Source organism: Coregonus lavaretus (assembly GCF_964263955.1).
Source record: "Coregonus lavaretus genome assembly, chromosome: 26".
NCBI lineage: Eukaryota > Metazoa > Chordata > Actinopteri > Salmoniformes > Salmonidae > Coregonus > Coregonus lavaretus.
Window position 1 is genome coordinate 37663396 of NC_140013.1, and position 24784 is coordinate 37688179.

Below are 24784 nucleotides of genomic sequence, written 5' to 3' on the forward strand. Positions count from 1 at the left end.
ACTTAATGTAATTGTCCATAAAAGCCTTTGACACTTATGGAATGCTTGTAATTATACTTCAGTATACCATAGTAACATCTGACAAAAAGATATCATAACACTGAAGCAGTGAACTTTGTGAAGACCAATACTTGTGTCATTATCAAAACTTTTGACCACGACTGTACACCACTCCCTATGCACACGCACACACACACACACACACACACTGTGATGGCACAAGCGGGGAGCCCAGCCAACAGAGAGTTGCAGTAGTCCAGATGGTAATATGGCAAGTGGATTAGGACAAGATGATGAATGGGACCTGATGAACCCCAGGGGTCTGTGTCAGTGCTGTCATCATCCCCACACTGATGGAGGAGTGAAGCTGAGAGCCCAGACTGATGGAGGAGCGAAGCTGAGAGCCCAAACTGATGGAGGAGTGAAGCTGAGAGTCAGACTGATGGAGGAGTGAAGATGAGAGCCAAAACTGATGGAGGAGTGAAGCTGAGAGTCAGACTGATGGAGGAGTGAAGCTGAGAGCCCAAACTGATGGAGGAGTGAAGCTGAGAGTCCAGACTGATGGAGGAGTGGAGAGTCAGGCTGATGGAGGAGTGAAGCTGAGATTCAAACTGATGGAGTGAAGCTGAGAGTCCAGACTGATGGAGGAGAGAAGCTGAGAGTCCAGACTGATGGAGGAGTGAAGCTGAGAGCCCAGACTGATGGAGGAGTGAAGCTGATAGTCCAGACTGATGGAGGAGTGAAGCTGATAGTCCAGACTGATGGAGGAGTGAAGCTGAGATTCAGACTGATGGAGTGAAGCTGAGAGTCCAGACTGATGGAGGAGTGAAGCTGAGATTCAGACTGATGGAGGAGGGAAGCTGAGAGTCCAGACTGATGGAGGAGTGAAGATGAGAGTCAGACTGATGGAGGAGTGAAGCTGAGAGTCCAGACTGATGGAGGAGTGAAGCTGAGAGCCCAGACTGATGGAGGAGAGAAGCTGAGAGTCCAGACTGATGGAGGAGTGAAGCTGAGAGCCCAGACTGATGGAGGAGTGAAGCTGATAGTCCAGACTGATGGAGGAGTGAAGCTGATAGTCCAGACTGATGGAGGAGTGAAGCTGAGATTCAGACTGATGGAGTGAAGCTGAGAGTCCAGACTGATGGAGGAGTGAAGCTGAGATTCAGACTGATGGAGTGAAGCTGAGAGTCCAGACTGATGGAGGAGTGAAGATGAGACTCAGAGCCAGAGATATAGAGAACACAGGCCTAGATCAGATGTTCGACACCTCACCATTTCCAACTGTATTAATATCAGTGTCAGTACATCTACAGCCAATGTCCATAAATGGAATGAATGTCCATTAATAAAAGGTTTCATTTTCAGTCAGAAGAGTAGATGCTGTCATATCAGTGCATAGGTCAAAACAGACATTTCTGCTGCAGTGGCATCTAACCTTTGACTGTGTCACTCACATGCACACAGTCCGGGGGGACATTGATCTTTGTGGGAAAATACAACTGATGGTTCAGACGAAAATCAGCCAAATATCCTGATACTAATGTTAGGCCTTATTAGGTTTCCCAAACAACGGGGTTTGGGACCCATGGGAGGGTAGTGGCTGACTCTCTTGAACACAGCTACAGAGCAAGCTCTCTTTGGGTGTCACAGTCCAGGGGGCATTGATCTTTGCATGAACATACAACTAATGATAGCTCCAACAGAACATCAAAAAATCTCCTGATATTAATCTTATTAGGTTTCACATAACGAGGGGTTGGGGACCATGAGTGGGTTAATGGCTGATTCCCTCTTGAACACAACTGCAGACCTAGCTGTTAGATCATATTGACCATGAAGTTTCCAGACCTAGCTGTTAGATCATATTGACCATAAAGTTTCCAGACCTAGCTGTTAGATCATATTGACCATGAAGTTTCCAGACCTAGCTGTTAGATCATATTGACCATGAAGTTTCCAGACCTAGCTGTTAGATCATAATGACCATAAAGTTTCCAGACCTAGCTGTTAGATCATATTGACCATAAAGTTTCCAGACCTAGCTGTTAGATCATAATGACCATGAAGTTTCCAGACCTAGCTGTTAGATCATAATGACCATAAAGTTTCCAGACCTAGTTGTTAGATCATAATGACCATGAAGTTTCCAGACCTAGCTGTTAGATCATAATGACCATAAAGTTTCCAGACCTAGCTGTTAGATCATAATGACCATAAAGTTTCCAGACCTAGTTGTTAGATCATAATGACCATAAAGTTTCCAGACCTAGTTGTTAGATCATAATGACCATGAAGTTTCCAGACCTAGCTGTTAGATCATATTGACCATGAAGTTTCCAGACCTAGCTGTTAGATCATAATGACCATGAAGTTTCCAGACCTAGCTGTTAGATCATAATGACCATAAAGTTTCCAGACCTAGCTGTTAGATCATAATGACCATAGAGATTCTGTAGGTTATTATTCATGTCTAGTGGTGATGACCACAGGCCATCCCTCATATCTATGGTAATAAAGCTGGCTCTGTCTCCATCCTCCCCTAGTGTCTGGGGCAGTACAGCTGGCTCTGTCTCCATCCTCCCCTAGTGTCTGGGGCAGTACAGCTGGCTCTGTCTCCATCCTCCCCTAGTGTCTGGGGCAGTACAGCTGGCTCTGTCTCCATCCTCCCCTAGTGTCTGGGGCAGTACAGCTGGCTCTGTCTCCATCCTCCCCTAGTGTCTGGGGCAGTACAGCTGGCTCTGTCTCCATCCTCCCCTAGTGTCTGGGGCAGTACAGCTGGCTCTGTCCCTATTTGATTTAGCCCTCCTGTAGAGTGTTCCACAATACACAGCCCTGGCCACAACCCCCCCTCAGGAAGACACTGGTCTACTAACTACCATGTAACTGATAAGGGGCCACTAACGAACCATAGTGTAAATAATCATCACTCACTGCACTGGTGGTGATGGGATCCTCCATGAACCTGTCAGTGATTGTTATTTTATGCTAATGTCCTTTCTGTCGCTAGTTCTCAATAACTTACGTGGGTAAATAAAGGTTTAAAAAAACAGAAGGATGTCACGTTGTGCATGATAGCATAGATGTACCTGCCAGGTACTTTCAACCCTGTCATCATAACATTCAGAGTCAGTGAAGTGTTCCCCTGCATCCCTGGCATAACACACCCCACTATACACCACTACACACACCTGTTTGACTAGCTGGTACATTAATGATCACACACTGGTGGCCTGTCATCATAAATCCCTCTGGTAAATAGCTGACATGCAGCAGTTATACAGGTCCAGGCCTGGGGGTGATGGAAGAAGTCAGTTGGAACATGGTTACTGCGGAAAAACTGCTATAAATCCCAGTAGTCACACCATTCAAGAGAGAAATGGTTACGGTAATACCTGCATGTATAGTACTAAACCTGGTATACAGTCAATTATGTAATACCGGTTCTGAAGGATCCCATGACCCTTCACAACAATACCCATTCCACCATGATAAATTGTCACGTCAATGAGCTGTTATAATGTCGTGGATAGGGGCTAGTTATGTCTTGGTCAGGTCATGTGTTATAGGTTATTGTCTCTGTAATGTAACTTTTTACATTTTACATTTTAGTCATTTAGCAGACGCTCTTATCCAGAGTGACTTACAGTTAGTGCATTCATCTTAAGATAGTCATAGTAAGGAAATTCTTCCTAAAAAAAAGTAAAGTGTTAGTTCACGAAAGGTACGTTTTCTTTTTAATTCTTCTTATGATTTTTCTTTTTTTGGGGGGGGGGGGGGGGTGCGAGGGGGGTCTTGTGGGATTATTTAAGATATTCAATTCCTTTTTCAGTAAACTGGAACATAAAGCAGGCAGCAGGTCCTTGGCACTTCTTGTTTTCATTCAGACTAATAGTCATCATTGCTCAAGCAACATTGGGCGATATTGCATTCTTTCAACACATGCACACACTTGACACAAGGCTGCTATATTGCACAATATGAATCCATCTCAGAACCCAGACTCATTGAGTTGATTTTTAACCATCTCTATCAAGGTGTTTTCCCTTAACTCATGGTATGCAGGACTTCACATGATGCCATTGTTGGTGCAGAACATTATATTAAAAATAATGCTGTATATATTTCTGTATTCATTTGTTTGTTTGTTTATTTATTTATTATTCCTTCATTAATTTATCAGACAACATGTGAAATGTGCATTTTATTCAAACATTATGTAATTTGACGCAGAATGGTGTTAATTGAGGACATAGGTTAAGCTATATTTCAGTTGAGGACATATTTATTTTCAAGGCCACCAGATCCTGAACAGCAGGCAGGCTGCAGTATTGACAGATTCAATAAAAAGGCAATAAAAGTTGAGACAGAGCCTGGGGCATCTTTTATTATTTAGATCGTTTTCCCTCTGGAGAGAACAGGATTAAGCTCATCCATCATAGTAGGCCAGCATATCCTGTACTGTAACTGTACAGCATTATACTGGCAGCAGAGTTGCTGCAGTGCAATCTATAGCGTTAATATTGTAAAATACATTTAAGATATTTTACTGTGCATTCTAAAGTGTTACCGTGTCATAGGTGAGGCCCCAAAAGGCGTCCCTCCCACTCCTTTTTACCCTCTTGTCTCTACTTTGGCTAATGCAAGTGCGCGTGTACGTAAAACATACGCGTTCACGGGAAGAATTTGATACAAGCAGAGCGCACCTGTGTGAAGCTAGCCACAATAAGGATTAGCCACAATAGTGAAATTTGCTGTTCGCCTTCAAAATAAAAGTCCCGCATTGAAACTGATACAAAGGATACAAATAGTGGAATAATGCCATATTTGGACTAGATTATGCTAAACAAGGTCGGAATGATTTTATATAACTTAAAAATAAATGCAATAATTAATTAATTTGACAATAAACAGTTTTAAAAAATACAAAATCCCACTGTGGATTTATTAGACTGCATAATTGCATTGGGGGCATACATATATGTACTGTTCAGCCTTACCACATTTCGTGGGTGCACACTCCATAGGTATCAGCCTACTCAGTGACACCCGCAGATTACAATTCCAAAGAGTTTACACACATATTAGCATCATAGCTTTTATTGCAGGACATTGACTGCGGGAGATCACCTCCCTGGTCAACCTATTGTGCATAATGAACATTCATTTACATTTACATTTACGTCATTTAGCAGACACTCTTATCCAGAGCGACTTACAAATTGGTGCATTCACCTTATAGCCAGTGGGATAACCAGTTTACAATATGTTTTTTTTTTTTTTTTTTTTCCTTTCTTTGGGGTGGGGTAAGGGGGGGTAGAAGGATTACTTTATCCTATCCCAGGTATTCCTTAAAGAGGTGGGGTTTCAAGTGTCTCCGGAAGGTGGTGAGTGACTCTGCTGTCCTGGCGTCATGAGGGAGCTTGTTCCACCATTGGGGTGCCAGAGCAGTGAACAGTTTTGACTGGGCTGAACGGGAACTGTGCTTCCGCAGAGGTAGGGGGGCCAGCAGGCCAGAGGTGGATGAACGCAATGCCCTCGTTTGGGTGTAGGGACTGATCAGAGCCTGAAGGTACGGAGGTGCCGTTCCCCTCACAGCTCCGTAGGCAAGCACCATGGTCTTGTAGCAGATGCGAGCTTCAACTGGAAGCCAGTGGAGTGTGCGGAGGAGTGGGGTGACGTGAGAGAACTTGGGAAAGTTGAACACCAGACGGGCTGCGGCATTCTGGATGAGTTGTAGGGGTTTAATGGCACAGGCAGGGAGCCCAGCCAACAGCGAGTTGCAGTAATCCAGACGGGAGATGACAAGTGCCTGGATTAGGACCTGTGCCGCTTCCTGTGTAAGGCAGGGTCGTACTCTCCGAATGTTGTAGAGCATGAACCTACAGGATCGGGTCACCGCCTTGATGTTAGCGGAGAACGACAGGGTGTTGTCCAGGGTCACGCCAAGGCTCTTTGCACTCTGGGAGGAGGACACAACAGAGTTGTCAACCGTGATGGCGAGATCATGGAATGGGCAGTCCTTCCCCGGGAGGAAGAGCAGCTCCGTCTTGCCGAGGTTCAGCTTGAGGTGGTGATCCGTCATCCACACTGATATGCCTGCCAGACATGCAGAGATGCGATTCGCCACCTGGTTATCAGAAGGGGGAAAGGAGAAGATTAGTTGTGTGTCGTCTGTGTAGCAATGATAGGAGAGGCCATGTGAGGATATGACAGAGCCAAGTGACTTGGTGTATAGCGAGAATAGGAGAGGGCCTAGAACTGAGCCCTGGGGGACACCAGTGGTGAGAGCACGTGGTGCGGAGACAGATTCTCGCCACGCCACTTGGTAGGAGCGACCTGTCAGGTAGGACGCAATCCAAGAGTGAGTCGCGCCGGAGATGCCCAACTCGGAGAGGGTGGAGAGGAGGATCTGGTGGTTCACAGTATCAAAGGCAGCAGACAGGTCTAGAAGGACAAGAGCAGAGGAGAGAGAGTTAGCTTTAGAAGTGCGGAGAGCCTCTGTGACACAGAGAAGAGCAGTCTCAGTTGAATGACCAGTCTTGACTGGTTTGGATCAAGAAGGTCATTCTGAGAGAGATAGCAAGAGAGTTGGCTAAAGACGGCACGCTCAAGAGTTTTGGAGAGAAAAGAAAGAAGGGATACTTGTCTGTAGTTGTTGACATCAGAGGGATCGAGTGTAGGTATTTTGAGAAGGGGTGCAACTCTCGCTCTCTTGAAGACGGAAGGGACATAGCCAGCGGTCAAGGATGAGTTGATGAGCGAGGTGAGGTAAGGGAGAAGGTCACCGGAGATGGTCTGGAGAAGAGAGGAGGGGATAGGGTCAAGCGGGCAGGTTGTTGGGCGGCCGGCCGTCACAAGTCGCAAGATTTCATCTGGAGAGAGAGGGGAGAAAGAAGTCAAAGCATAGGGTAGGGCAGTGTGAGCAGGACCAGCAGTGTCATTTGACTTAACAAACGAGGATCGGATGTCGTCAACCTTCTTTTCAAAATGGTTGACGAAGTCATCCACAGAGAGGGAGGAGGGGGGAGGGGGAGGAGGATTCAGCAGGGAGGAGAAGGTAGCAAAGAGCTTCCTAGGGTTAGAGGCAGATGCTTGGAATTTAGAGTGGTAGAAAGTGGCTTTAGCAGCAGAAACAGAGGAAGAAAATGTAGAGAGGAGGGAGTGAAAAGATGGCAGGTCTGCAGGGAGTCTAGTTTTCCTCCATTTCCGCTCGGCTGCCTGGAGCCCTGTTCTGTGAGCTCGCAATGAGTCGTCAAGCCACGGAGCAGGAGGGGAGGACTGAGCCGGCCGGGAGGATAGGGGACATAGAGAGTCAAAGGATGCAGAAAAGGAGGAGAGGAGGGTTGAAGAGGCAGAATCAGGAGATTGGAGGGAGAAGGATTGAGCAGAGGGAAGAGATGATAGGATGGAAGAGGAGAGAGTAGCGGGAGAGAGAGAGCGAAGGTTGCGACGGCGCATTACCATCTGAGTAGGGGCAGAGTGAGTAGTGTTGGAGGAGAGCGAGAGAGAAAAGGATACAAAGTAGTGGGCGGAGACATGGAGGGGAGTTGCAGTGAGATTAGTAGAAGAACAGCATCTAGTAAAGATGAGGTCAAACGTATTGCCTGCCTTGTGAGTAGGGGGAGACGGTGAGAGGGTGAGGTCAAAAGAGGAGAGGAGTGGAAAGAAGGAGGCAGAGAGAAATGAGTCAAAGGTAGACATAGGGAGGTTAAAGTCACCCAGAACTGTGAGGGGTGAGCCATCCTCAGGAAAGGAACTTATCAAGGCGTCAAGCTCATTGATGAACTCTCCAAGGGAACCTGGAGGGCGATAAATGACAAGGATGTTAAGCTTGAATGGGCTAGTGACTGTGACAGCATGGAATTCAAATGAGGAGATAGACAGATGGGTCAGGGGAAAAAGAGAGAATGTCCACTTGGGAGAGATGAGGATTCCTGTGCCACCACCCCGCTGACCAGATGCTCTCGGGGTATACGAGAACACATGGTCAGACGAGGAGAGAGCAGTAGGAGTAGCAGTGTTTTCAGTGGTAATCCATGTTTCCGTCAGCGCCAAGAAGTCGAGGGACTGGAGGGTAGCATAGGCTGTGATGAACTCTGCCTTGTTGGCCGCAGAACAGCAGTTCCAGAGATTGCCGGAGACCTGGAACTCCACGTGGGTCGTGCGTGCAGGGACCACCAGGTTAGAGAGGCAGCAGCCACGCGGTGAGAGGCGTTTGTATAGCCTGTGCGGAGAGGAGAGAACAGGGATAGACAGAGGCATAGTTGACAGGCTACAGAAAATGGCTACAATAATGCAAAGGAGATCGGAATGAAATGAACTAAACATCTGGGAAAGCGAGAGAGCGGGGCCTCCCTCACTTACGTTTCACTGAAACACCCAAATATAACTCTCCCAACTTCCACCTCAGAAACTATAATTGTTGTAAACTACAGTGGTTCAATGATTTCTAGGAATAGACTAACTTAGTTTATTCAGCTAGCTAACTTGGTACAGTATTCTTCCGTGAAAACCGTCCAGGGCACCTAGTCCTATGACGCCATAGCCAACTAGCATGCCAGGCTCCAACAACACGGTTTAGAACCAATACTCGGCCACAACAAACCACCAGTGTGTTAACACGCCAAGCAGATCATACGTGTCCGTGTCTAACGTTGTGGGTTAGTCCCGACAGCTTGAGCGAGTCTGTCGTCAACTTATTCAGCCAGTTAGTTAGCTAGAATATTGGACTGTACAGCATTACCTATAGGGTGTACACTAGTGATGCCCTGTTGACTCATAGTCCACAGTCCCCGCGGGGCGTGCGGATTGAGGGTCATTAAATATTGTGCGGGTTGAATAAAGAGAAAAACAATACCTGTGAAACTGATGTCATTTGGACATTTCCAGTTTCAATTTTTGCGTTATTGCATTTTCTCCCCATTCCCTTAACGTCGTGAAAGAAGATGACAGAAAACTTTACTGATGTCAACTAGACTGAAGCATTCATTCTGTCGATCTATTGCATTATTTTGTTGAGCAAGGGTTTATTTAGTCTTATAGGTCAATATATAATGACAAAAGAGAAGCTGCATGTATATAATTATAGACAAGTTGACTAACAAATAGCCTACCAAAATGTCAGACATTATAAGCAGAAACATATCTAAATCAGGCAAAAAATAAATCCTGCAACCCCTGTCAAAAAATCTTTCTGCAGTGTTAGACTGTAGCCTATAGTACATTTTCTATATTTGCTGGTTAGTTTTGGGCCTTAGATATTCACTTTATCACATATAGTCGATTAGCAATTGCGGGCAGGTGAACAAACAGCTGATCTGCGCACATCTACAGTCGTGGTCAAAAGTTTTGAGAATGACACAAGTATTGGTCTTCACAATGTTCGCTGCTTCAGTGTTATGATATCTTTTTGTCAGATGTTACTATGGTATACTGAAGTACAATTACAAGCATTCCATAAGTGTCAAAGGCTTTTATTGACAATCACATTAAGTTTATGCAAAGAGTCAATATTTGCAGTGTTGACCCTTCTTTTTCAAGACCTCTGCAATCCACTCGCCTCTTGAGGATCGACCACAAGTTCTCAATGGGATTAAGGTCTGGGGAGTTTCCTGGCCATGGACCCAAAATGTCGATATTTTGTTCCCCGAGCCACTTAGTTATCACTTTTGCCTTATGGCAAGGTGCTCCATCATGCTGGAAAAGGCATTGGTTGTCACCAAACTGTTCTTGGATGGTTGGGAGAAGTTGCTCTCGGAGGATGTTTTGGTACCATTCTTTATTCATGGCTTTGTTCTTAGGCACAATTGTGAGTGAGCCCACTCCCTTGGCTGAGAAGCAACCCCACACATGAATGGTCTCAGGATGCTTTACTGTTGGCATGACACAGGACTGATGGTAGCGCTCACCGAGTCTTCTCAGGACAAGGTGTTTTCCAGATGCCAGAAACAATCGGAAAGGGGATTCATCAGAGAAAATGACTTTACCCCAGTCCTCAGCAGTCCAATCCCTGTACCTTTTGCAGAATATCAGTCTGTCCTTGATGTTTTTCCTGGAGAGAATTGGCTTCCTCGCTGCCCTTCTTGACACCAGGCCATCCTCCAAAAGTCTTCGCCTCACTGTGCGTGCAGATGCACTCACACCTGCCTGCTGCCATTCCTGAGCAAGCTCTGCACTGGTGGTGCCCCGATCCCGCGGGCTGAATCAACTTTAGGAGACGGTCCTGGCGCTTGCTGGACTTTCTTGGGCGCCCTGACGCCTTCTTCACAACAATTGAACCTCTCTCCTTGAAGTTCTTGATGATCCGATAAATGGTTGATTTAGGTGCAACCTTACTAGCAGCAATATCCTTGCCTGTGAAGCCCTTTTTGTGCAAAGCAATGATGACGGCACGTGTTTCCTTGCAGGTAACCATGGTTAACAGAGGAAGAACAATGATTTCAAGCACCACCCTCCTTTTACAGCTTCCAGTCTGTTATTCTAACTCAATCAGCATGACAGAGTGATCTCCAGCCTTGTCCTCGTCAATACTCTCACCCGTGTTAACGAGAGAATCACTGACATGATGGCAGCTGGTCCTTTTGTGGCAGGGCTGAAATGCAGTGGAAATGTTATTTTGGGGATTAAGTTCATTTTCATGGCAAAGAGTGACTTTGCAATTAATTGTAATTCATCTGATCACTCTTCATGACATTCTGGAGTATATGCAAATTGCCATCATAAAAACTGAGGCAGCAGACTTTGTGAAAATTAGTATTTGTGTCATTCTCAAAACTTTTGACCACGAATGTACACCCATGAAATGGGCTATCAGTCTACTCAGTGACACCAACAGAACACAACTATGTAGAGTTTACCCAAATATTAGCATCATGGCTCTTATTGCAGGACTCTGAAACCACTGTGAAATTAGCCACATTAAAGCTCACCAGTCAACCTAATTAGCACGTGGAGTAATGATTGCTTTTTTTTTTTTACGCTTTATCTGCCTTGCCAATAAAAACTAGTTTGAAAATTCAAATATATATTTTATGGAAAAGAGATGTTGTAGGTTTCTGGACGATGCACCATGCTACCTTGTTGACAACATGACCAAGCGACGTAGATTAGGCTGTTCGATTTGAGAAGGGCGCTCCTCCCTCAGTGCCTTTGCCCTATCACGTTACGGGCCATAAACCGGTGCACCGCGGCTCAGCATAATCGAATCCGCCCATTATCATTGACATCATGCGTTCTGGTGCTCCAAAAAACATATGCAAGTCAGTTTGACTTTATGAAGGATCTCCATTGATTGGCTTACTTATTTTTCCTCACTTTATGAAGGATCTCCATTGATTGGCTTACTTATTTTTCCTCACCAAAGGACTTATTTATTTGGGATAGGGATACTTACTAGGCGACTGCCTGGTAAAACACGAGGCAAGTTTGGATCTCCCACTTGTTTACAGCAGCAGAGAAGTCAATATTTTGTCGCGCCACAGAGGTAAACAAACAAAAAAAAAGTGTTACAATTTTACTTTATATGCAGACGACTCGAAATAACCTCATTGGCACATTGTATAGTCATTATACCATAGTAGTCTGAAACATTTGTCCATAGAATACGAGATCATTTTGGTAATGTGTAGCTCAGTTGGTAGAGCATGGCGTTTGCAACGCCAGGGTTGTGGGTTCGATTCCCACGGGGAGCCAGAATGAAAAATGTATGCACTCACTAACTGTATGTCGCTCTGGATAAGAGCTACTAAATGACTAAAATGTAAATGTAAAATGTAATGTCGGTCCGAATTAAATGCGATAAAATATTCGAGGCAGATACTACATTTATTTTTATTTTTAAATTAAATTAACCCATTGTTTTTTGAAGAATATAATTTATAAATGCCTCATGAGATTAGTTCAACTGTCATACCTATCTCCGATGTTATTGTTTGAACTGCAGATTCCCACCTTAAACCACAGCTATTTTAACCTGTCTAAACCTGTCAACAACATGACATAGCCTGTTAGTCCTGTTGATGAATGGTGGGGAATTTGTAGTCCTATTGTTGTAATTCTGATAAACAGGAAATCCAGTTTTTCTCACTCACACACACCATGTTTGAGATTCAATCATATTTGATTAGGAACAGTAAGGACTTTGTCATGCATATGGAGTACAGAACCCACTCATGATAAACACCGTTGTACCAGTCAGTTTTACAGTTCTCCACACCTCTAGCTCAGTGGAGGCTGCTGAGTGGAGGACGGCTCATAATAATGGCAGGAATGGCGCGAATGCAATGGCATCAAACACGTGTGTTTGATGTATTTGATACCATTCCATAATTCTGCTCCAGCCATTACCACAAGCCTGTCCTCCCCAATTAAGGTGCCACCAGCCTCCTGCACTCTAGCTTTACCTTCTGTCCGAGACATGCTTAGGCTACTCAGTGTTTCCCATTTCCCCTATATGCATTTAGCAGTGGCATTTATCGTGGATCCCTGTTAACCCTGCCACCGCTGCTGAAAAATATCCTAGGGGAAACACTTCATTATTAATAAAACACATGGCTGTTGAATGATACTATTATTATTACGGTTTACTTTATAACATCACTTCACACCTCACTGCAGCAGAATAGTGTGTGACTGTGTGTGTGTGTGTGTGTGTGTGTGTGTGTGTACACCTGTATGTGCATATTTTGTGATGGAAAGCATAATATGTGTATCGTGACCACAGCAGTGTTTCCAGTAAAGTTCCTGTTGGGTTGGACCACACCAGACATTAGTCAGGGTCCTGTAGGTGCTTTCTCTGGCTCTACTGGCACAGACATAGTTGACATAGAGGATGGAGGGAGATTGAGAAGCAGTGTTTATTCTATGTTAACTGTCTCTCTCCTGGTCTGATAGGGGAAACAAAAAGTCAGGGATGGACAGACTATACAGGTTGGTGCCATCGCTACAGATGGTGGATTTGGAGAGTTCCTCACCTACAGATTAAAGTGCTTTGAGACCTGGTGAGGAATATAAAAATAGTGGCCAGAGTTAACTGTCCTGCATGTCTCTGTAGTTTACTGACGGCCCTTTCACCAGCTGTAAACTGTCCTGCGTGTCTCTGTAGTTTACTGACGGCCCTTTCACCAGTTGCACATTCACTTCCTCCTCGCCTTGCAAAACCATGACAACTTCTGCCTCGGTGACAGAGATATTTGTTTGAACCCTTGATGGTGCGCTAGAGACTGTCTTCTTTAGAGTATAAGTGCCTAAACACCCCTGTAGGATCTCCTTTTGGCTGTAACTGAAAGTTAGTAGCTGTAAGAATGAAGGTTTTGGAGACATAATAATATGTTGTTTTGAAGAATTGATATTGAGCTACATGCTGAATAAGATGGTTTACTCATCATGACATCAGATAGTCATTATAGCTTGATGTTGCACTTAGCAGAGCAGACCTGTGTCCCAGGACACTCAGGCAAAGTACTGCCTCTGTCTGCATCAGATCTGCTTTTAGCCTCTTTCCCATCACTCCAGGTTCTCCTAACTGTTCCATAACTGTGTCACCCCAGGGGGAGAGCCAGCTCTGAAGACAGTAATCTGTAATGGTGGATAATGTTTGTTGTTGTAATATTGACCCACAGTAGCATACAGAAATCTGGACGCAACTTCTTATCTTGAAGCATTGGTGTCCCCACTGGGTTAGGTGAGGAAAAGATTTGGGTTGAAAAATAAACCCTGGCAACTTGCACTTTTCCCATATGTCCTATGTCTATTTTGGAGTTATACCTCGACTGTCCTGAGATTGATTGATGGGGTCTGTTTCTATGGCTACAATGTCTGTCTCCAGAGTGATTGATGATTTCAATTAATTGAATCAGATATGGCCTTGGCTTTAAATGGCTTGTCAAGTGTGTGTGTGTGTGTGTGTGTGTGTGTGTGTGTGTGTGTGTGTGTGTGTCATTCAATTCAACAGGCTCTGCTTTCTCTCCTACAACCTAATGACCGTTCTTGGGGTTGGTAATGAAACTTGATTGGAAGGAAGAGATGTGTGTGTGTATAATCACTGTGCATGAGAAAGAGCAGGCTAATTATATCATGTTGAAATATCTGATGTGGCTGGTTTGGGTCACATGATCATGGGGTTTATAAATAAGTGGGTGGCACTGCCTGTGCGATGGCGTGTAATCTTGGCATGCACACACACACACACATGACGTGAAGAACTCTTCCTCATTGCTCAGCTGTGTGTGTGTGTGTGTGTGTGTGTCAGCTTCTGCAGTGTGTAAGTTTGCACCTGTCTCTGCTTGCTGAGAATTCCAGCCAGGTCACCTGGGATACAAGTCAGTATTCTACGTCCATCCATGTCTGAGGACGTCGGGAGATTACTTGGAAACCGGCCACTAGGGGCAACAGTGAGTGCTGTTACCTTCAAGTAGGTTTCGGTTTTGCTAGGGCGTAACCATCTGCCTTGGATTCCAAAGGTTGCAAGGTCGAATCCAGCAATAGAAAGTTGTTTTTTATATTTTTGTTTTAAGCTTATCCCAAACCTTAATCCTTACTTTAACCATTCAGAGTTAATGACTAACCTTAAGAATTTGGAGTTAATGCCTAAACTTAACCTAAAACACTTAGAAATGTGACGTTTGAGAAACATGGATGAACGTCTAATTATGACATGAGACTATTTTTGTTGTTGTTGATCGACGGCAATGGCGACAGCTAGTCTTACTGGGGTCAGACACATAACGAAAAACACTTTACAGACAAAATACTTTACAATTTACATATATTTAAAAAAAAACATTAACATGTAGTGTGTGTGTGTGCATCTATCAGTTCCACATACATGTCAGTACATACACACAACAAGAAGGTCACATGGGGGAGAGGCGTTGTGCTGTGAGGTCTTGCTTTATTCGTTTTTTTAAAAAACCAGGTTTGCTGTTCACTTGCGCTATATAATATGGAAGGGAGTTCCGTGCATGGCTCTGTATAATACTGTACATTTACTTGAATTTGTTCTGGACCTGGGGACTGTGAAAAGACTCCTGGTGGCACGTCTGGTGGGGTACGTGAGAGATGGTAGGAGGAGTCACGGAACACACACACACATATTAGCTGGGAAATCATTCAAATTAGAGGCTTTGTGCAAACACTTCACCTAAAGACCATGGCAGCACTTTAGGGTGCTGGTGATTACACACATCACACGTCACACATTATACATCACACACATCACACACACACACACATCACACACATTCACAGAGTGGGAGGGAGAGAGATGGTAGGAGAAAGAGATTGGTGAGAGAGAGGGGGGAGAGGGGGGAGAGAGAGATGGTGGGAGAGAGAGGGGGGGGAGGAAGGAGAGGGGGGAGAGTGGAGGTTAATCAGATATGTGAGTGATAATGATGATCATGATGTTGATGGTGAAGGAGCTAGGATAAGAGATTGATGTTGATGGTGAAGGAGCTAGTATAAGAGATTGATGTTGATGGTGAAGGAGCTAGGATAAGAGATTGATGTTGATGGTGAAGGAGCTAGGATAAGAGATTGATGTTGATGGTGAAGGAGCTAGGATAAGAGATTGATGTTGATGGTAAAGGGGCTAGGATAAGAGATTGATGTTGATGGTTAAGGAGCTAGGATAAGATATTGATGTTGATGGTGAAGGAGCTAGGATAAGAGATTGATGGTGATGGTGAAGGGGCTAGGATAAGAGATTGATGGTGAAGGAGCTAGGATAAGAGATTGATGTTGATGGTGAAGGAGCTAGGATAAGAGATTGATGTTGATGGTGAAGGAGATAGGATAAGAGATTGATGGTGAAGGAGCTAGGATAAGAGATTGATGGTGAAGGAGCTAGGATAAGAAAGTGATGGTGAAGGGGCTATGATAAGAGATTGATGTTGATGGTGAAGGAACTAGGATAAGAGATTGATGTTGATGGTAAAGGAACTAGGATAAGAGATTGATGTTGATGGAAAGGAGCTAGGATAAGAGATTGATGTTGATGCTAAAGGAGCTAGGATAAGAGATTGATGTTGATTTTAAAGGAGCTAGGATAAGAGATTGATGTTGAAGGGTCTCAGATAAGAGATTGATGTTGATGGTGCAACATCTTAAACCACAGACGTACAACCGCAGAGTGGGTAGTGGGGGGCTGACAGAGAGACGGGCATTCCCACTGCTAAAATACTGTACTTTTGGCTGGGTTTGGTCCACAAGTTTGGACCAGTACACCAATATATATACTCTTTATCCAAAGCGACTTACAGTCATGCATGCATACATTTTGTACGTATGGCTGGTCCCGTTGCACTATAGCCTATTTATTGCCTTACCTCCATAACTTGCTACATTTGCACACACTGTATATATATTTTCTGTTGTCTTTTTTGGCTTTAGGTTTTTTTACCCCATATGTAAATCTGTGTTGTTGTTTTTATCGCACTGCTTTGCTTTATCTTGGCCAGGTCGCAGTTGTAAATGAGAACTTGTTCTCAACTGGCTTACCTGGTTAAATAAAGGTTAAATAAAAAATAGCACACAGTCAGAAATTAGGGATAGTTAAACCAAATGAGTTACTATATGAAAACACCATATTCTCCTAAGTCACCTGGTGGAGAGTACAGGTAGACTGAGATGAAGAGGACAGCCGGTAGAAGGGGGGGGGGGAGATACATCTCTCTCAGGGTTGTAGTGCTGAGCGATTAGTGCTTTTTGAGGTCTGTTCGGTTTTGGTTCGATTATAAGAAAAATATTCAAGCATTTACTAAATGTACTGAATAAGACTCACATTCCTATCAATCTTTTACCCAGATGTTAGCAGAGATGCAGAGAAGCAAATGATCAAATCAAAACAAATGTTATTTGTCACATGTGCCGAATACAGTAAAAATACTTACTTACAAGCCCTTAACCAACAAAGCAGAGTAAGAAAATGCTAAATAAACAAAAAAGAATAATAAACAAAAGAATAATAATTAAAAAAGTAACACAATAAAATAACAATAACGAGGATATATACAGGGGGTACCGAGTCAATGTACGGGTTAGTCAAGGTAATTGAGGTCATATGTACATGTAGGTAGGGGTAAAGTGACTCTGCATAGGTAATAAACAGCGAGTAGCAGCAGCGTAAAAAAGGGGGTCAATGTAAATAGTCTGGGTAGCCATTTGATTAACTGTTCAGCAGTCTTATGGCTTGGGGGTAGAAGCTGTTAAGGAGCAATTTGGACCTAGACATGGCACTATGGTACCGCTTGCCATGCGGTAGCAGAGCGAACAATCTATGACTTGGGTGGCTGGAGTCTATGACAATTTTTAGGGTCTTCCTTTGACACCGCCTGGAATAGAGGTGCTGGATGGCAGGAAGCTTGGCCCCAGTGATGTATTGGGCTGTACGCACTACCCTCTGTAGCGCCTTGCGGTCGGATGCCGAGCAGTTGCCATACCAGGTGGTGATGCAACCGGTCAGGATGCTCTCAATGGTGCATCTGTAGAACTTTTTTTGGATTTGAGGACCCATGCCAAATATTTTGTCTCCTGAGGGGGAAAATGCGTTGTCGTGCCCTCTTCACGACTGTCTTGGTGTGTTTGGACCATGATAGTTTGTTGGTGATGTGGACACCAAGGAACTTGAAGCTCTCAACCCGCACCACTACAGCCCCCTCAATGTGAATGGGGGTGTGCTCGGCCCTCCTTTTCCTGTAGTCCACAATCAGCTCCTTTGTCTTGCTCATGTTGAGGGAGAGGTTGTTGTCCTGGCACCACACTGGCAGGTCTCTGACCTCCTCCCTATAGGCTGTCTCATCGTTGTCGGTGATCAGGCCTAACACCGTTGTGTCGTCGGCAAACTTAATGATGGTGTTGAAGTTGTGCTTGGCCACGTGGTCGTGGGTGAACAGGGAGTACAGGATGGGAATAAGCACTCACCCCTGAGGGGCCCCTGTGTTGAGGATCAGCGTGGCAGATGTGTTGTTGCCTACCCTTACCACCTGGGGCCGGCCCGTCAGGAAGTCCAGGATCCAGTTGCAGAGGGAGGTGTTTAGTCCCAGGGTCCTTAGCTTAGTGATGAGCTTTGAGGGCACTATGGTGTTGAACGCTGAGCTGTAGTCAATGAACAGCATTCTCACATATTACTTTTCTTTAACAAAATAACCACCAGTCAGGAGAATACAGAGGTATGCTTAGATATGCAGAAAAATAAAATATATTTTTTTACATGGAATTAGCTAAGCATAATGATTATGGCTCTAGATTGCAGGAAAAGGGTGTTTCAGGTGTTTGAAAATTCTCCAACTTACGGACGTGGGTCTAGCCCCCCTCCCCAGTCATCCTCACCTACTTTGTGCCCGCTCAGATTTCCAGGGTGCATAATGCCCCTGGGTCTGTGTGTAGCAAGCGTAAAAGTGTATGTCTGTCCGAGCCGGAAAGAACAGGTGCATTGGATTATGGTCATTGTAGTTAGTTACCAGTTAGTCATTGTAGTTAGTCTAGTTTCTGCACAGAACTAGAATGAAAACTACAACTCCCTTCAGCCCAGCGTCCCACATAATTCTTGACTTGATTTCTCTCGTGAATTATTTGATTTCTCTCTAGAGAAACGACGTGTTGGGCTCACAAAAAAATAAATAACTACATAGATTTGAAGTAATTGAACCGATGTCAGTCAATTAATTGTTTAATAACCAAAAAAGTACAACATTTTGGTTAATCCCTCAGCACTACAGGGTTATCAACTTTGATGCGATTAATCCTCTCCTCTCTTCTCTGTTTCAGAATGTGAAGCTGTTGCTATGTCAATATAATATCCTCTCTAGAAGTGTTCTCTATGGAATCTTTCCTCATTGGAACGTTCACAGCAGAAGGTTCCTCCTCTGGACACTACACAGAACCCCATTCGGAGGAATACCTCATTGCCGTGGGCGACAACAATGTCACATGGCCAGTCTGCACCTATAAGGAGGATTTTAAGCGCTTCCTACTTCCTGCCGTCTACAGTGTGGTCTTCCTGATTGGTCTGCCTCTGAACGGGGCGGTCATCCTGAAGATCTGGAGGTCACGACCCAACCTGACCCGGAGCAACGTCTATATGCTCAACCTGGCCACGGCTGACTTCCTGTATGTGATGTCACTACCTCTGCTCATCTACAACTATGCCAGTCATGACTACTGGCCCTTTGGAGAGCTGGCCTGCAAACTGGTCCGCTTTCAGTTTTACAGGTAATATAGCTACTCATTAACTGACATATTCATATCATAGTTCTATAGATTACTTAAGACACTCAAACTCATATACCTTCAGTTCTACAGGGAATAATCAGTCATACACTGCATGTTACCTTTCTGTGGAGAGAGCTTTGAGTGGATTGTAGAGAGAAAACCCAGTCAGTCATTATCACATCAGTGATATTATTTCTTGTTTCCACAGTAACCTGCATGGCAGTATCCTGTTCCTGACCTGTATCAGCCTCCAGCGCTACGTGGGCATCTGCCACCCTATGGCTGGCTGGCACAAGCAGGGGGGTCGCAGGCTGGCATGGGTGGTCTGTGGGGCTGTGTGGCTGGTGGTCGCCCTCCTCAGTGCCCCAACTTTCCACTACGCCTCCACAGGAACACAACGCAACCGCACTGTCTGTTACGACCTGAGTCGACCGGAGCACTCGACCGACTACTACCCATATGGGATGGCCCTGACCTGCCTGGGCTTCCTGTTGCCTTTTATGGGCATCGTGGCATGCTACTGTCGCATGGGTCGCCTCCTCTACCGCCCGCCATCCTATCAAGGCGTTACCATGGCAGCCTCAATGGAGAAACGGGACAAGGCGGTGAAGATGATAGTCATCGTGGTGACGGTGTTCGCTGTTAGCTTCCTGCCGTTCCACCTTACTAAGACCATGTATCTGTTGATACGAACTTTACCAGGTGCTCCGTGTGCGACACGGAACCTGTTCTCAGTGATCTACAAGTGCACCAGGCCGTTCGCCAGCATGAACAGTGTTCTAGATCCTATACTGTTCTACTTCACACAGCCGCGGTTCCGCAAGAGCACCAGAATACTGGTCACCAAGATCACCACTCTCAGAGACAGGGAACCAAGGTGTGAGAAAGTGAAAACCCCTAGATTATTTAGACCCCATGTTTAACTTGAAGTTCAATCAAGGGTAAACTCGCTTTGAGACAAAGGAACCAAGGAGTGTATAAAACAGCCATAGTCCATGGTTGTATTACACCGAGATACATGGGTTCTGGGTACCGAGAACCCATCCAGAACCCTCATTGACTTCTGCTCTGCCAGCATGGCAACAAGTCAGTGTGTTTGCTACTGTGTGTGCTTGTGACTGTATGCTAAAATGCATGAAGTAGTCAGCCATAACACTGCGTTTGGTTGCCATAGTATTATGTCATGTATCCTGTATGTCCAAGCACACTGCTAGTTGTTTTCTACATGAGCCACTAAGTGGCATGTATTACCTACATATCCCATGGCCTTAAAGGGATAATCCACCCCAAACCACTAATTCCTATGATTAACATTGTTAAACAGTGATAAATAACACTCATATGTTAAAACAATATTTTTTGTGAACAAATCATTTTGTTGTTATAACAAGGTTGGTAGCAACATGTGAAAATCGTTGTGGAAATCTGTTGCAGCTCAAGTCAACTACAAAACCCACAATGCAATGCTCTCTTTCTGGGCAGGCTGGCTGGCTAGCTAGCCAACTTAGCAACACACAATAATAGCAAAATCAATATCATCATGAAAAATAGCTAGCTAGCTTTTAAAATCACCTAAACAAAGTGCATTATCAATTTAGGAGGCTATCTCAACGAGCGAGTGCAGAGGACGTTGCTATGGCAACATCTACCCTTTCCCACGTTTCCCACACAGTGCGCATTGCCAGATGGTACTTGAAGGAGAAAACACACTAGATCCAGTGACGAGAACCATGTAGCTATGACGCGTTCCTAGATGATTTCCTGGTTTCGCAGACGGACCACTTAGAATTTAAATCATGGGGGATCTTTTTTTTTTTACCCAATGATAGAACATAGGCTTTCACGAAATGGACCTGTTTCATAATGTTTTATTTCTGGTGGTGGATTATCCCTTTTAAATTGACTGTTGTGTCTGTTTCGACTGTGGTGTGCCATTTCCTGTGTGTACTGTACCTTTCCTATCTAATAGGTATTTAGATATTATAAAAGTGAGAATGTCAGAGACAAACCTTTATAATATAATAATAATAATATGCCATTTAGCAGACGCTTTTATCCAAAGCGACTTACAGTCATGTGCGCATAAAAACGTTTTACGTATGGGTGGTCCCGGGGATCGAACCCACTACCCTGGCGTTACAAGCACTATGCTCTACCAATTGAGCTACAGAGGACCACATGTCTTTTATGTCTTGAAATAAGCACTTATATGACATGTAGATTGATACTGATGCTTTGATCTAATGCACTCCTCAATATGATGTGAATTTTTTTTTTTTTGCCATTACAAAATAAGGTATAGTTGTATTTTCTTGTTTGTTTGTTTTTTCCCCGAAACCACAGCCTTGTAAGTACATAAGTCTCCAAGAGAATAACACGGGACTAGTTCCTCAAACCAAACCTATTGGCCTGGATTGACAGATCAGCTGTTGTCCCTATGTGGATCAGCTGCAGCAGATTGGATTGCTCAATACCACTTATTATTGGTTTGTTTTGGTCAAATGTGTGTGACATCTGATGTTTCTGTTACCAAATCTGCCGGGAATGTGGTGTGTGTGTGTGTGTGTATGTGTGTGTGTAACCTCTTCCTTAGCTTAAGGCCCTTAATGAAGTGATAACACAAGGTCGATATGTGCGGCACATGTCTGTTTGTGTCTGATAGGAGCCACAGTGAGCTCCAGAAGTATTGGGACAGTGGCAATGTTGTTGTTGATTTGGCGCTGTACTCCAGCACTTTGGATTTGAAATGATACAATGACTATGAGGTTAAAGTGAAGACTGAGCGCTTTAATTTGAGGTTATTTTAATCCATATCGGGTGAACCGTTTAGAAATTACAGCACTTTTTGTACATGTGTACATTTTAGAGAACCAAAAGTATTGGGACATATTCACTTACAGTGGGGAGAACAAGTATTTGATACACTGCCGATTTTGCAGGTTTTCCTACTTACAAAGCATGTAGAGGTCTGTAATTTGTATCATAGGTACACTTCAACTGTGAGAGACGGAATCTAAAACAAAAATCCAGAAAATCACATTGTATGATTTTTAAGTAATTCATTTGCATTTTATTGCATGACATAAGTATTTGACACATCAGAAAAACAGAACTTAATATTTGGTACAGAAACCTTTGTTTGCAATTACAGAGATCATACGTTTCCTGTAGGTCTTGATCAGGTTTGCACACACTGCAGCAGGGATTTTGGCCCACTCCTCCATACAGACCTTCTCCAGATCCTTCAGGTTTCGGGGCTGTCGCTGGCAATACGGACTTTCAGCTCCCTCCAAAGATTTTCTATTGGGTTCAGGTCTGGAGACTGGCTAGGCCACTCAAGGACCTTGAGATGCTTCTTACGGAGCCACTCCTTAGTTGCCCTGGCTGTGTGTTTCGGGTCATTGTCATGCTGGAAGACCCAGCCACGACCCATCTTCAATGCTCTTACTGAGGGAAGGAGGTTGTTGGCCAAGATCTCGCGATACATGGCCCCATCCATCCTCCCCTTAATACGGTGCAGTCGTCCTGTCCCCTTTGCAGAAAAGCATCCCCAAAGAATGATGTTTCCACCTCCATGCTTCACGGTTGGGATGGTGTTCTTGGGGTTGTACTCATCCTTCTTTTTCCTCCAAACACGGCGAGTGGAGTTTAGACCAAAAAGCTCTATTTTTGTCTCATCAGACCACATGACCTTCTCCCATTCCTCCTCTGGATCATCCAGATGGTCATTGGCAAACTTCAGACGGGCCTGGACATGCGCTGGCTTGAGCAGGGTGACCTTGCGTGCGCTGCAGGATTTTTATCCATGACGGCGTAGTGTGTTACTAATGGTTTTCTTTGAGACTGTGGTCCCAGCTCTCTTCAGGTCATTGACCAGGTCCTGCCGTGTAGTTCTGGGCTGATCCCTCACCTTCCTCATGATCATTGATGCCCCACGAGGTGAGATCTTGCATGGAGCCCCAGACCGAGGGTGATTGACCGTCATCTTGAACTTCTTCCATTTTCTAATAATTGCGCCAACAGTTGTTGCCTTCTCACCAAGCTGCTTGCCTATTGTCCTGTAGCCCATCCCAGCCTTGTGCAGGTCTACAATTTTATCCCTGATGTCCTTACACAGCTCTCTGGTCTTGGCCATTGTGGAGAGGTTGGAGTCTGTTTGATTGAGTGTGTGGACAGGTGTCTTTTATACAGGTAACGAGTTCAAACAGGTGCAGTTAATACAGGTAATGAGTGGAGAACAGGAGGGCTTCTTAAAGAAAAACGAACAGGTCTGTGAGAGCCGGAATTCTTACTGGTTGGTAGGTGATTAAATACTTATGTCATGCAATAAAATGCAAATTAATTACTTAAAAATCATACAATGTGATTTTCTGGATTTTTGTTTTAGATTCCGTCTCTCACAGTTGAAGTGTACCTATGATAACAATTACAGACCTCTACATGCTTTGTAAGTAGGAAAACCTGCAAACTCGGCAGTGTATCAAATACTTGTTCTCCCCACTGTATATGTGTATTAAAGTAGTCCAAAGTTTAGTATTTGGTTCCATATACCTAGCACGAAATGATTACATCAAGCTTGTGACTCTACAAACTTGTTGGATGCATTTTCTGTTTGTTTTGGTTTTGTTTCAGATTATTTTGTGCCCAATAGAAATGAATGGTAAATAATGTATTCATTCAGAACCTAAAATTAACCTGATTTAATGTAGAAGTGTTTAGAAATATATGATATTCTTATTTACAATAAAAGTGACTCCAAAATGACACAATACATGATTTACCATTCATTTCTAAATGCTTCACTGTCCCAATAATTATGGAGGGCACTGTAGATGCCAGCTGCTCTTCTTGCAGCGCATATGTTTCTGTGTCAGTATATATATTTTTTTACAGTTAAACTTATTTTTATAACATGGAGAGAACTGAATTATATTTTGGTTACAATTTGTTTTAATTCATCACTTGTGTATAAATGTATTTATTAGTTGTGCTGTTTTATACATGCCCATGCATGTCCATAGTTACCTCTGCTTTGTTGCCTACCTTCTCACCAATTAAGGAGCCTGTTGACACTGTAATGAACTTGCTATTGTCAGTTGTCAATAACAATTAAATGTATTTATTCTGGTATAAAGGCAATATATTGATAGAAAATATTCTGTTCTCGCACACACCGCCCATCTACAAAAACAGAGGGAGCTGATTTTGGGGAGAGGCAGGGCAGGTCAGGGGGAGAATCTCAATTGTACACTCCTAGTGTCCGCTCTCCTCGCCACCTCTTCAAAACCCATTGGATGAGAAGGGCAGAGGTCCTTCCCCTCTGAACATCTCCTCCAATGGGTTTTGAGAAGGAGGCAAGGAGAAAGGAGGCCAGGAGCAGGGACGGTCCTGGCCGTTCTGCCGCCAAAGGCGAGACAAAAAAATTGACGCCCCTATTAGAATAGTCCCAGTAAGCAAAATGATGTTGAAAAAATATGGATTTTCCAGACATTGAAGTTAGGTTGAATTTAGGTTCTGAATGAAAGGTGAAAATACATATTTTCCGGATGTTGAAATCAGGTTAATTTTCGGTTCTGAA

General features: G+C 44.1%; 1 protein-coding gene across 1 annotated transcript; it reads left to right on the forward strand.

The window, feature by feature from the left end:
* Window positions 1-268: 268 nt before the first annotated feature.
* Window positions 269-20129, forward strand: LOC311102019 (P2Y purinoceptor 3-like; the record flags this gene model as incomplete). The annotated part of the gene is made up of 4 exons (XM_084143239.1): window positions 269-433; window positions 12892-12998; window positions 18772-19206; window positions 19415-20129. 4 exons carry the CDS (start codon window positions 269-271, stop codon window positions 20127-20129), a joined length of 1422 nt encoding a protein of 473 aa, XP_083999365.1.
* Between the last annotated feature and the right edge of the window lie 4655 nt (window positions 20130-24784).